Below are 13,438 nucleotides of genomic sequence, written 5' to 3'. Positions count from 1 at the left end.
AGGTATCTAAGCGGAGTTCATGAAGGAGAACACCCACAAGTTAGTGGTCCCGTGATGGTCTTGGCAATGACCATGAGAAGGGTTTTCTGACTGCAGAATTTGGGTATTGCTCCCAAAGTGCAGTAGGACATAGAGGATTTGCCCTTTGATGTCCAGCACTGTTTACGGACAAGGCTGATGAGACTCTGCACTCCTTCAAGGACTCCTGGGCTACCCTATGATCTTTGGGGGTGTACATGCCGGCAGTGCAGAGGGGCCATTATGTTGGTGGTCAGCAGCAGCAGTATTGTCCACAGTGCATTTAGGCAGCCTTTCCGTCCCCCCGAGACAGCAGGACTACCCCAGATATGGACATAGATCCCATAGGAGGAAGTAGTTGGAGCGGAGGTTTGGCCAGTCCACAAGCCCTCGCCCAGTACCCCCCAAGTGCCCATTTTGACTCCTTGATCCAGAGCAGTGTTCCAGTCATCATTCCTTTCTCCCATCAAGAGAAAACTGTTTGCTTTGTGTATTTGACAGCACTTTGTCTAGTTAGTTATATCCGAACGTCTCTTGCATTAGTGTGGTGACAGCATGCATGTACTGCACAGGGTAGAGCTTATGCATGGTCTTCTAAGAACCTGAAAAAGGGTGTTTACTAGTAATTGCAGCAGCAAAGCTGAAACTGAATAGGCATAAGGCAGGCCTATGCACTTAAAGCAGATGTGGAGAACTGGCGTGAGTGTGTGTACATATTGCTTTTTGGGTCCACCTACTTTCAACTTGCTGAAAAAAATATTACAAACATCAGCAGAGGAGCAGAGAAAACATTTAAAAAAAAAAAAAGAAAAACAACAAGCCTGTGTGTGTGTGCGCTTTATGAGAAACTTGAACTTTCTGAAATTATTTTTTAAAAAATCAACTAGCGTATCCCTTTAAGAGTTGGATCCAATCCTTCTAAATCCTAATTTGATTGGTCTCAGAATCCTTGGCCATTGTGGTGCTCTGTCGTCATCTTGACATCTTAATTTGGCAGGCTTCACATCCCAAAAAAATACCAGGGCACCATGCTTGTGTCAGGTTAACAGGATTTCTTTATTGCTCAGACTTTCTGTAGATGGTTGTCTGTTCCTTCTGCCTTTTATTTATTGTAATACTGTCATTGTTTTCTAGTAAAATATAGTTTATCTAGCTCTAGAATGATTAAACAAACAGTCCCTTCATGGTGGTGACACTAAAGCAGTTCGCTTCAGTGGGTATAAATGAAGCAGTTCCTTTGTTTCAGGGGATGATTAACAAACAAAAGTCTTTTTTGGGGGGGCTAGAATCAAATGTGATCTCCCTTTCTAGGATAGTTCAGGGATAGTGTATTTTGTCTTTCGTGTCCAGCAAACAATTCTCTCCAATGTGGAGAAATATTCTGCTTCTTCCCATGGGAATAAGTGCAGTCGTCCAGTTGGACCTGGCAGATCTTGCAGGCACATTTCTCTGGGGTAGGACAAGCTCTTTTCACCTTTGTGAGTTGGATTTGAAGCCTACGCCCACCAGGGAAAGGAATGGATTCCTACATAACCCATTTTATGTTGCTATGAGAAGATAACTTCTCTGTGGTCGTTTGAAGTGTTAAGTCTGATAGGAAGGAAAAATCAAATGCACAATTACAAAATGGGGAATATAACCATCTAGGTGGTAGTACTGCTGAAAAGGATCTGGGGGTTATAGTGGACCACAAACTGAATGAGTCGTCAGTGTGATGCAGTTGCAAAAAGGCTAATCTGATTCTGGGATGTATTAACAGGAGTGTTGTATGGAAGAAACAAGAGGTAATTGTCCCACTCTGCTCTGCACTGGTGAGGCCTCAGCTGGAGTGTTATGTCCAATTATGGGCACCACAATTTAGGAAGGATGTGGACAGATTGGAAAGAGTCCAGAGGATAAAAATGATAAAAGGTTTAGAAAACCTGACCTATGAGGAAAGGTTGAAAAAACTGCATGTTTAGTGTTGAGAAGAGACGACTGAGGGGCAACATAAGTCTTCCAATATGTTAAGGGCTGTTTATAAAGAGAACCGTGATCAGTTGTTCTCCAAGTTCACTGAAGGTAGGACAAGAAGTAATGGGCTTAATCTGCAGCAAGAGAGATTTAGGTTAGATATTAGGAAAAACTTTCTAACTATAAGGCTAGTTAAGCTATGGAATAGCTTTCTAGAGGACATCGTGGAGTCCCCATCATTGAAAGCTTTTAAAAACAAATTGGGCAAACCCCTTTCAAGGATAGTCTAGGTTTACTTGGTCCTGCCACAGCGCAGGGGGCTGGACTTGATGACTTCTCAAGGTCCCTTCCATCCCTACATTTCTGTGGTTCTATGATTGGATGTCAGGAAACCTCAGTGGTTGCAGAAAAGTGAGTATTTAATAGGGCATGTTACAATAATTATTGTATTTTTCAGTCTTCTCAGAACTTGAGATTTATTTTCTTAGTAATTGTTTTAAAAGCCTTTAAAAATGGACTCTGGGGTTTTAGTAATCCATGTTTGAGTAAACTGCATTTATCATAATATTTAGTTTCATGCATTTGAATAAATGATTGATAAGCAGGGCATTTTTAATCTCAGCTTGCAGTTGGGGTTTTTTTTGTAGACAGTTTTTCAAAAGCCTGGAATTAATTAAATTAAATGACTTTATTTTCCCAGAGTTTGTTATTAATCCCAATGGGAAGTCTGAAGTTTGCATACTGCATGAATATATGCAGCGAGTCCTAAAGGTCCGCCCTGTTTACAATTTCTTTGAATGTGGTAAGTCTGCATGAATTCTAACTTCAGCACAATACTTTTGTTCAGTGATACTTATTTTAATGCTTGGGTATTCTGAAAAGCAGCAAGAAATGGAGACTTTCCTACTAAGCATCTTGAGAGTATACTGTGGGCCAAATACTAGTTTGTACAACAAAAGTAGCATAATCTTCTGCCTCCTTTTACCTCTCCCTTACCCAGGTGTGTGTGCGTGCACTACAAAAGCAGTGTTACTATGTACCCCTGAGCTGGAAAAATACTCTGAAATGAAAACTGATTTAGGTAATTTATTAATTTGACTTCCTTCTAAAAGGAAGCCCCATTGAAATGTGGTAATGATAACTTTTACTGTCTGACACTATTAGTCATAAGGGTAGAGTTTGATTATTTTACTCACGTCACTTAGTACCCAGAAGATTTGATTTGCTGGTAATTGAATAGCATGTCATGCTCTATTATTGAACTGACTAGTGTTAAAAGAATACTTTTTAAAAAATAAACACAAATTGTTTCCAAAATGGCTTTATACTAAAGTTAATGTAGACCTTTTAATTAGGAAATGCTTCTTAAGGTGCATCTGTACAGGGATAAAAGACCTGCAGAACCACTGTGGCTGGCCTGGGTCAACTGACTCACGTTCGTGGAGCTCAGGCTGTGGGCTGAAAAATTGTTGTGTAGATATTTGGGCTCCAGCCAAAGCCCAAACATCTACACAGCAATTTTTTAGCCTGCAGCTTGAGCCACATGAACCTGAATCAACTGACCCAGGCCAACTGTGGGTTTTTTATCCCTGTGTCGACATACCTCTAGAATTGTAAGGTTTCGCTTAATATATTATATTACACACAACACACATTTATGCTGGGATAGCCTTAGTAACTTTTAAAAGTTAGTTTGAATTTTATTGCTCACAAAAATTAGATTGACTTTGACTAGTCCAAAGTTCAAATATCTTCATTACAGCTCTCGCATTTCATGCTGAAGTTGATTGGTATCAGTCTTGTCATTATGGCCTGGGGTTCCTCCATAAATCTGGTAAAATTATAATTGTATACATACAAATTGATCCCTGAAAATATGTGACTGGATACTGAAAATGACCACTGTCGTGTGGTAAATGGATCTATACTTAGTGTCCGTTAACTCCTCAGGCAGTTGCTGGAATTATAATTTCGTTTTTTCCAATACGGAGAGGAAAAAATAAAGTTGGTTAGGTATAGATTATAAAGTTTCCATCCAGTTAATAAGAATAGAAAGAGTGTAAAGATTAACTATATGCTTCCCAAAATGGATGGAATGAATTCTGTAGGTGGCTGTCTGACTGAGTTCCTATTGGAATTATTATTTCACAGCTCCTGGGATTTCATTATATTGTATAATTAGTGACAGTATTGGCGTGCCAGGAGCATTTTTTGCATGGGCATCTTATTTTATAATTTTAAATCTAAATAAGTACATGGGGGGGGGGGGGGGGGAGCATCAAATTACCCTAAGGTGATGGACCATATCCTAATAGCTCCTGGCTGAGTCTTTAAACTTCCTGCTGGGTTTATCTGTCGTATGAGAGGCTCCCAGTAGAACAAAGATCCAGGGGAGCAACTGTCCTTAGGATTCAACCTTAGAGATAAGGGTTGGGGTTGAATGAGTTAAATTACATTATCTAACAAATGCAACCTAAAAATGACACATAATTAGCAGATCACAATTTATTATACCAAAACCATCTACCTCTTCTGCAGATATCTTCCAGGTTTTCCTTGCTTCATCCAGCCACACTCCAGTCAGCCTTACCCAAAGGCATACACAACTTCCTCTCCTCTGCTTTTATCCATTTCATCACATGTATATTGGAGAAAGAATTCATGCCTTTCCAGCTGTGTGGTGGGCACATAAACAAGCCATTCAGCTGCTAGATCATGTTTGTTGAAATAAGACCCTTTTCTTCTCTCACCCATTGTGTTAATCCTATTGGATTTATATTGCAGTATCAGATTATAAAATTTAAGATCTGATATTCAGCATCCAGGTAACAAATAAAAAAGTGTAATTATGTTACATACCTACCTTTTACAATTTGGGAGCTCTAGTTCTTCAAAAAGCACTTTGATACTATGCTTCACTATAAAATGCTTAGTTTTTGTGTTAGAACACTCTGTAAGTGACTCCAAAACATCATCTGGAATTAAAACCTTAATGTTGACAGAAATTCCAAAAAAAAAAAAAACTGCTCACAATGTAATACAATCACAGTACTTTAATTTTGAACAAGTACATGAGATAGTGATGATTTCATGGTTGAGATGTCCCTTCTGAGAAAAGATTCATGTGTTTTGTACATAAATGGGTGAGCAGTGATTGCTATTCTCTAGAGCAGGGATTCTCAGACTTCATTGCACGGTGACCCCCTTCTGACAACAAAAATTATTATGTGACACAGGGTGGGGGCGAAGCCTGAGCCTGCCCAAGCCCCACCACCCCAGGTAGGGGGACCATAACGTAAGCCTCACTGCCCCTGGTGAGGGAGAGGGGGGCAAAGTCAAAGCCTAAGGGCCCCACCGCCCAGGGCTGAAGCCCAAGGGTTTCGGCTTTGGCCCCGGGCGATGGGGCTTGGGCTTTGGCCCTGAGCCCCAGCGAGTCTAAGCCAGCCTTGGCAACCTCATTAAAATGGGGTCACGACCCACAGTTTGAGAACCCCTGCGAGGAAGAAGTTATTTTTCAGATCTCTTGAGGTTCAGATGAAGGAGAAAACAAATATCCAAGTATGGGGCATTCTCATATTCTTGATGGTTTTATTTTTAGTGTATGTTTTTAATGTGTGTTTATATTTAAAAGATTGGAATTTTGAAAAGCTTTTCTCTCCCACATTAAGAGAACCCAAGTGAGCCTTTTGGAGCCTCAGTGATTATTGATGGAGTGACTTATGGGGCAGGAACTGCAAGCAGCAAAAAACTCGCCAAGAATAAAGCTGGTAACATACATACTTCCTAAGTACCAGCCATTGAATTGCTATGCTTGCCTGCTTGTACCTCTGCTTTGGAGATGATTGGTTAACAGCAATGAGTAGGATTAAATTAAGCTTTTTTTCAATACTCTACTGAGAGATGTATTTGTGTATATTTTTTGGTAGAAAATGGTTAACAATTGATCTGGGGAACACTATTAAATTTACAATGAATCCTGTCTCAAGCAACTAACTGTGGGATTTAGAAACCCTGGATAAACGTCAGACACTAACATAAATACTAATCTTGGATCTTTAATCCGCAGATATGAAGTAATTCTCTATTTCTAGAAAAGCCATAAGATTTCATGAGATTTAAGATCATAAAGGGTGAACATATAAATGTGAAAGGTAAAATATAATTACCCAATTCTTGGCCTTCTGTGAAATTCTCTGGTCATTTTGATCTTGTTGCTTGGTAATAAAAGCAGTCTTGCTTGGTAGTGTAAGCCATATGGAACTTAGGCTTTGGAAACTGGAATAATACCATTTGCTCCTTATTTGCTTTCAGTTGTTTAAGATGTTGACTCTGTTCGGTAATAAATCTCTGCATGGGCTGGGGCATGGATACCTTAGAACTTTGTACCCATTCCTAGATTTGAATGTTTTGGAGGCTTGCTGCTTTCAAACTCTGGCTTAAGGGCTCAGCATAAAGACAAGGTATATTTTAAAGAGTGCCTAAGTGATTTAGGAACCTAAGGCCTTGGCTACAATTTGAAGCCATGCCAACTTTAGAGCTATACGAACAAATCCTCCTAATGCAGATGCAGTTATACGAGCAAAATATGCTTTTGTTGATATAGCTTAGACTGGTTTGGCAAATGAAATAAGCTATACTTGCAAAAGCACTTTTTGCTGGTATCACTGCACCTGTACTTGGGTTTTTTCTGGCATTGCTATCGTAAAAGCATCACACTTCTAACCATCATAGCTGGCAAAATCTTTTAAGTGTAGACGTGGCCTTAGTCCTGTTGACTGTCAGTGGAACTTGGTCTTTTATGTCACTTTTGAAAATAGAACTTAAGCACTTTTGAAAGTGTTTAATCTTGTGACTTAGGCTTTTGCCAGCAGCAATTGTTCAGGGGTGAGTGTACAGCTTAATAGTGATGAGTCTTTCAATGTTGACTCAGTCAGTAAGCTTAAATACACTTCCTTAAATAAGTCTGTGTTCAGAGACTCTGTACTTAATAAATTGTATGCTACATAGAGGCTTGGAAGGATTAGATTTTTATTGGTAAATGTCAATTTCACCGTACATGCACAAACCAACTAAGAAAATTTCCATCAATGATAAAAATTTACATTTAGACAGTTAAAAAAAATGCTGCTTCAGAACTTCTTAGAGTTTGATTTAAGGATATTTACCTTGTATATGTTGATGTGATGTTGACAATTCATCTGTTAACGGTTATAAAGCTTTAACTCTTTGAATCTGTATGTCTACAGACAATTATTTAATGACAGAGCTCCCCATAGTTACTAACAACTGTGGACATTTAAATTGATAAAAATGGAAAAAATGCTTTAAAAATAAACATGCATATTATCTATATTGAAATTATTCTTAAAAAAAAATCCAATTCCACCAAGCCTCATTACAATGTAGAAAGCAGTTTACTTATCTGTGAACTGCAGCTCTGAGAATCTTTCATTCTAGAACAGCAGCCCCCAAACTTTTGAGGGTTGTGGCCCCCCCCTTACCTCTGTCTGCAGCCCCTTGGGGCCAGGACCGTGGCTCGGGGGTGGAGGAGGGGATGCGGACAGGGGTAAAGGGGCCAAGGCTGGGAGTGGGACTGGGACTGAGGCTGGGGGCAGAGCCACAGCCAGGGTGCAGGGGCGGGAGCCAGGTACGCGGCTGGAGGCAGGACCGGAGCAGAGCTGGGGGTGGGAAAGGGATGGGATGGGTGGGGCTTCCTTCCCACCCCTGTGGGGGCTAGCCTGGGCCCTGCCACTCCCCGCATCCCATGGTCCTCTGCGTCCTCTAGGGGGGCATGCCCCACACTTTGAGGACCTCTGTTCTCGAAAGAAGTGATGTTTCCTTGTCATAAACATATCTTTGTATATAGTAAATGTAACCAAGACATTAAATCGTTTCCCACAGCGCGAGCTACACTGGAAATCCTCATTCCTGACTTTGTTAAACAGACCTCTGAGGAAAAGCCCAAAGACAGTGAAGAACTTGAGGTATAAATTAACTTGACCTTCTGATATAAAATATCTTAATTTAAAAAGCATTAGATGCCAAAAGGCAGAGGATATGTGAATGCTGACTACATAGTGGTAGTATCAATTTCCCATTCAGATGGAAGATTTTAGTTTAAAGGCTTGAAATTTGTAGTAACTACCTAGTAGCCAAAAAGTGATAGAGGGTGGAGGGTTCTCTCTAGCAAGATCCAGCATCAATACCTTGTAGGAAATGCAGATCTCTCCGAGCCTTGGCTGCTGGGATTTCTACCACAGTATTGTCTTTAGAGCCTGCTTGGTGGGGGGAAAAGGAGACCTCTGATCTTCTTTCATATCAGTTCTGATACATTTTGAAGTTCACCCCAAATCTGCTTCAGCTGCTAAAAATGACAAAGTTGGCAGCTTTATTCCTTTGACCAGAGTCTCCTGGTTGATACAAAACGAAGCAGGTCTCTGTTACTCAATCCCCTCCCTAGTCTCCATTTTGTGAGGCTTTCCTTACCTGTGAGTAACTTTTTAGTGCTGCCTCTGGTGTTGCTAATAAAGTTCCTGAGCAGCATCATGAAGCTGACATCCTTGACAATTTTACTGCTGTACACAAGCCTCTGAATAGCAGATGTGAAATTTCAACATTGGTTAATTTAAGCGAAGCAATAGCAAAATGGCAAATTGAAGCCATTAGTTTGCCGACTTCATAAGACAACACAGAATCCTCTTAAATTTGTTTCACATTTGGAAGGCTGTGAATGAAAACTTAAATTCTGCAGAAACTGATGACTTGGCTCTGATTGGGATTTGTCATGGGGAATTGGATTTTTCCAGCCCTGAACACTGCACAGTATTTTGTTTGGTTGTATGTTTTGTTTTGTTTTCTCCTTCAGCATTACAAAGTGCTGTTCTAATTACTGAAGGAGAATCCCTCATGTTTTCAGAAAGAAACTGTCAATACTTGTGATTTTTTTCTTATATTATCAAATACATGGTGCTTGGAATTGGGTGGGGAAGCAATCCAATCTAATACTACCATGGTAAACAAATTTTGGGTGAGAGAGACTTAGTAGGGATGAGGTCTTTTTTCCTTGTCCTCTTGATGATTTGTGAAAATGATCATTATTAATATGTTTGACTTTTTTCACAGGCTTAGAGTTGCTGAAAAACACCTTGGATAAATAAACTGTGTAGAAACTTCAGAAAGAGACCAGATTTCAGTTGCCAAGTCTATTTTGTCCCTTAACTCTCCCAATTAGCCCTATCCACGGGGTTCAAGCCCAGCCCATGGAAGTGCAAGCAACCGCACAAATAAAAATTTACATAAAACCTTTTAATAGTAGCTTAGAGGTAGATCACTATTTAGACTTGGCTATTTTAACCAGTACAGCATTGGCAGCAACTTCTTGTGGATTAACTAGTCCCGGAGTTTCCAAACTCTTTCAGTGTAGACCATTGCTTGATAGAGAGAGATTGTTAGGACTCCTTTTTTAGCCATGATTGCATAACAACATTGTGGCAACTACAGCAATTGCTTGCAACAATATGATTAAATTAGAATATTTAATGTATCTTTTAATGTGATCAAAGGTTAATCACTGTCGAATTTTGCTCTTAAATTCATTTCCCCTCATATTTGTTTTTCTTCCCCTGCCTTTTTCCCCGTTTCCTGGGTCTCCTGTCACTTGCATATATATACTGCCCAGCCACTTGATTTTTCAATTGCTTCACTAGAAATTGTTGGCCTGCCTTGGGTCCCGGGCATAATTCCTCATATGCTAGTGGTTCCATTCCCTGAGGCTGGATCCTGTTTGCACTCTTTCTTGTTTTTAGCAGTTTCTGCAAGCCTCCAAGCTCTGCATTGCAAAGAGCACCTCAAATATCTGTAGAAATAGCTGAAAACAAGGAGAGCCAGCTCTTTATGGACCACCAGAGTGTGCTGGTGGCCCACATGTTTGGGAGTCACTGTTCTAGTCTGCCCTTCTATATCATTCCTGGGGGGATTGAGCTCATTATTCTTAAACTATCCCTAAAAAATGTTTGTCCAGTCTTGAAATAATCGGCGTCAGATACTGATTTAGAATAAGACCAGGATTCACACTAGAAGGAACACTTTGCTGGAGTTTTCTGAGCCTGAACTCTCTGGACTTGTTCATATAATAGAAAGTGGATAGTAGCTCTTCACTGTAAGAGGCTAATAAATCTCCAACCTCAAGCTGAAACTTTGGGCTACAAACCCGAAATCGTGGAAAGTACTAGAGAAGTGGTTTGGAGGAATGACACCAGGGCTATTTGATTAAAGTAGAGAAAATATTATTTAAAATTTAAATATCTGCCTAATTGAGTACTTTCAATAAATACACAGTAAATCATGAGTGGAAATTAAAGAACAGTCATTATTGAGCCCTTTGTTTTTGCCCTGAAAAACCCTAAACAGAACTGGCTACCTAGAAAGAGAAACTGAGACACCACCACTCTGCAGATTGAAGTAATAAGTATGGGAGTTGGGGAAGCTTTTATTTTACTATGGTGGACAGCCCAAAGATTTTTTTTAAAATGTAATATAAAAGCATTAAATCACAGTTGAGAGTTTCATTGTATTAGGCAACAATGTTTTCATTATATATGAAATTCCAATAAGTAGAACTGAGAATTACATGTTTTGTGGAACTGGAGGAGCTTAAAAGAATAAGGTCAGAAGCTCTTTCTAATATACAGTAGAGGAACGAGTAAATTTTTCTCATTGTATATTGGAATGTGAAGGAAATGGTCTGTAGCATTGCTTGCTAAAATAGAGCCAACGCAGTAATTCTAATAATAGAGATCTAATGTGCAGTTTAAAATGCTCTGTGATGAAAAATGTAAAACGTAATTTGTTTACAAATGTAAATATAGAAGAAATTGAGAAGTAGGAAACTTTCAGTATTGTCCTTGCTTGACCAGTAGCTGAAGAACATCTCTCAATTCTTTTGTAGTATTTTAACCATATCAGTATTGAGGACTCACGGGTATATGAACTGACCAGTAAAGCTGGACTGTTGTCTCCATATCAGATTCTCCATGAGTGCCTTAAAAGGTAGGATCACATCATAACCATACTAAAAAAGTTACTGAGGGGCAAATTCTGCTGTTTGTTAGATGCACTAAAATGGGAAGGGTACAAGAGTCCCTCTGTTTCTTTCTTCATCTACTCCTATTGTGGCACCAGCAGGACGGTATGCCTTTCCAGCACTTGTGAATATCTGTGTGGCTGCCCACTTACTCCGCCTGCTATGACTCTACAGAGACATGAACTGCTGTTTAGCTATGGTTTGCACCAGTGTACATGCTGCAGCATTGTGCCTTGCTGCTCCCCCTTTATAAGGGTAGGATCTGGTCCTTAGAATTTTGTATTTATTTTTGTCTGTCAGTTGAGAGGCGGTAATGTTGATTTTTTGCAAAGCAGTACAGTCAAGTTACTGGCACAGAAAATGAGACTCCCTGTTAGCTTGCTTAATTTTTAATTGAAATTTACTGTACTTTAAGTCCAGATTCAATTATGTTGACCTCAGATTGTTCAGTTCAGTTTGTCTTTCTATGCAACTTACTTGGTTGACCCTTACAATATTGAGTTTTTCTGCTTAAGAAACCATGGAATGGGTGACACATCTATCAAGTTTGAAGTGATTCCTGGTAAAAATCAGAAGAGTGAATATGTCATGACTTGTGGCAAGCACACAGTGCGAGGCTGGTGTAAGTACTGTTCTTGGTTTTACTTCCTGTGCTTGCTTACAAATTCTTCTTCTTTTTCCTGCCCTCCTCAACACTTATCTTGCACGAGTATTTTGTTGGTACATGCTTATTCCATCCTTCAGTGTATACATCTTGAAGAGAATTAGGAATATATTAGTTCATTGATTCCCTTAATGTAGTTTTTATGTATACACATACATAATGTTCTAGTGTGATGATTGTGTGTTGGTTATCATTTGTACAGGTAAGAACAAGAGAGTTGGGAAACAACTAGCTTCTCAGAAAATCCTACAGCTCCTGCACCCGCATGTGAAAAACTGGGGCTCTTTATTGCGTATGTATGGTAGAGAGAATAGCAAGATGGTCAAACAGGTAAACATGATTTTGTGGTTGTTTTGTAACCTACCCTGTAAAAAGTTGCTTTTTTCTGTTGTGATACTGAGCAGTTAAAAATGATAAAAACAAAAACTCCTCATTCCCTTCCTTTTCTTGGCATAGCTTTCTAGCCCTAACACTCTTATTCAGCACATGTTACTTATCTATATTGATAAGTAACCCTAAAGGATATTCTGCTTTCTGAATTAATTGACTCTTGCTATCATCATGACATAAGGTCAGCACTCTTTTAGAGATGCAACGTTTTCTCAAGCTCACGTGTTTGCTATAGGCTAAAATGTTAAAACCAGTTTTTCGCAACTAATACACAGTTGACTCATTGCATGTACCTTTTCACTTAAAGAGGAGTGGGGGGAAGAAAATCTACCCTGCTTAAATTCTGAAAGGTGTGACTATTTTAAAAAATACACAAGAGACTGCTTTTTTTTTTTTTTTGTAACTTTTTTTCCTGCTACAACTTACGGTCCTATTGTGCAGGAAACCTCTGATAAAAGTGTGATAGAACTTCAGCAGTATGCCAAAAAGAACAAGCCAAATCTACACATCCTGAACAAGTTACAGGAAGAAATGAAAAAGTTGGCACAAGAAAGGGTGAGTACATACTGCAGACTTCTTAAAACATGTAAAAATTGTATTGTAGGGCCAGAACACAGAACAAATTTAGTTTATTTTTAGTGTTCTGAATCTGTTTTCTACAGTACCTTAGTGAAGGCTAGACACTCAAAATTAGAATTTTACTGCTGGAGGAATTCTGCGCCACTACATGCATGCAGAATTCCTATCCCCTGCAGATTTCTTTGCTTCCCTGGAGAAAAATGACTTCTGACAGGGAAGCAAAGAGAATCCGCAAGAGCGGTCACGTGCCCCTGCTGGCATGTTGTTTTGGGCGCCCGGAGCAGCCAACAGAAAGGTAAATTGTGGGGGGGAGTCTAGGGATGCCCCAGTCGGTGGCTCCTACCCTGCACTGAGCTGCTAGTCCAAGCTGGGCTGTGGAGGGGGGGGGGGGATTTCCCAGGTCAGACCCCCTCCCCACCCCCAGTTGCAGGAAGCTCCAGGCCCCCCCCCTTTCCGCCCCCATTGCTCCGCAGCTGTGGGGGGAGGGGGTCACTAATGGGAGCTGCTCCTCTGTCCACCCAGTCCCTGTGCATTTGAACACCCTTCCCACCCAGACCCCCTACTGAGTCTCCCAGCACCCTGCATCTGGACCCCCACCCTTGCACCCAGACTGCCCCTTGCCCTCAGCCCCCACCACACACACACACACACACACACACACACACACACACACACCCCAAACCTTACCCCCTGCATCTGGACCCCCACCCTTGCACCCAGACTGCCCCTTGCCCTCAAACCTCCCCCCCCCC

At 40.4% G+C, this 13,438-nt stretch overlaps 1 protein-coding gene across 2 annotated transcripts in view; it reads left to right on the top strand.

The window, feature by feature from the left end:
• The window catches only part of DGCR8 (DGCR8 microprocessor complex subunit), a 42,077-nt gene that overhangs the window by 23,488 nt on the left and 5,151 nt on the right, over positions 1 to 13,438 (top strand). For both annotated transcript variants that reach the window (XM_024197095.3, XM_024197094.3), the window contains exons 7-13: positions 2,672 to 2,773; positions 5,640 to 5,738; positions 7,873 to 7,955; positions 10,919 to 11,019; positions 11,569 to 11,675; positions 11,920 to 12,047; positions 12,549 to 12,662. In XM_024197095.3, the coding sequence (XP_024052863.2) occupies positions 2,672 to 2,773; positions 5,640 to 5,738; positions 7,873 to 7,955; positions 10,919 to 11,019; positions 11,569 to 11,675; positions 11,920 to 12,047; positions 12,549 to 12,662 (734 nt within the window). The remainder of the gene's footprint in view (positions 1 to 2,671; positions 2,774 to 5,639; positions 5,739 to 7,872; positions 7,956 to 10,918; positions 11,020 to 11,568; positions 11,676 to 11,919; positions 12,048 to 12,548; positions 12,663 to 13,438) is intronic.

The sequence above is a fragment of the Terrapene carolina genome, unplaced genomic scaffold (assembly GCF_002925995.2).
Source record: "Terrapene carolina triunguis isolate 2854851 unplaced genomic scaffold, T_m_triunguis-2.0 Scaffold234, whole genome shotgun sequence".
Taxonomy (NCBI): domain Eukaryota; kingdom Metazoa; phylum Chordata; order Testudines; family Emydidae; genus Terrapene; species Terrapene triunguis.
Note: the sequence above shows the minus strand (reverse complement) of the source record. Positions and strands in the feature narration are given on the sequence as shown.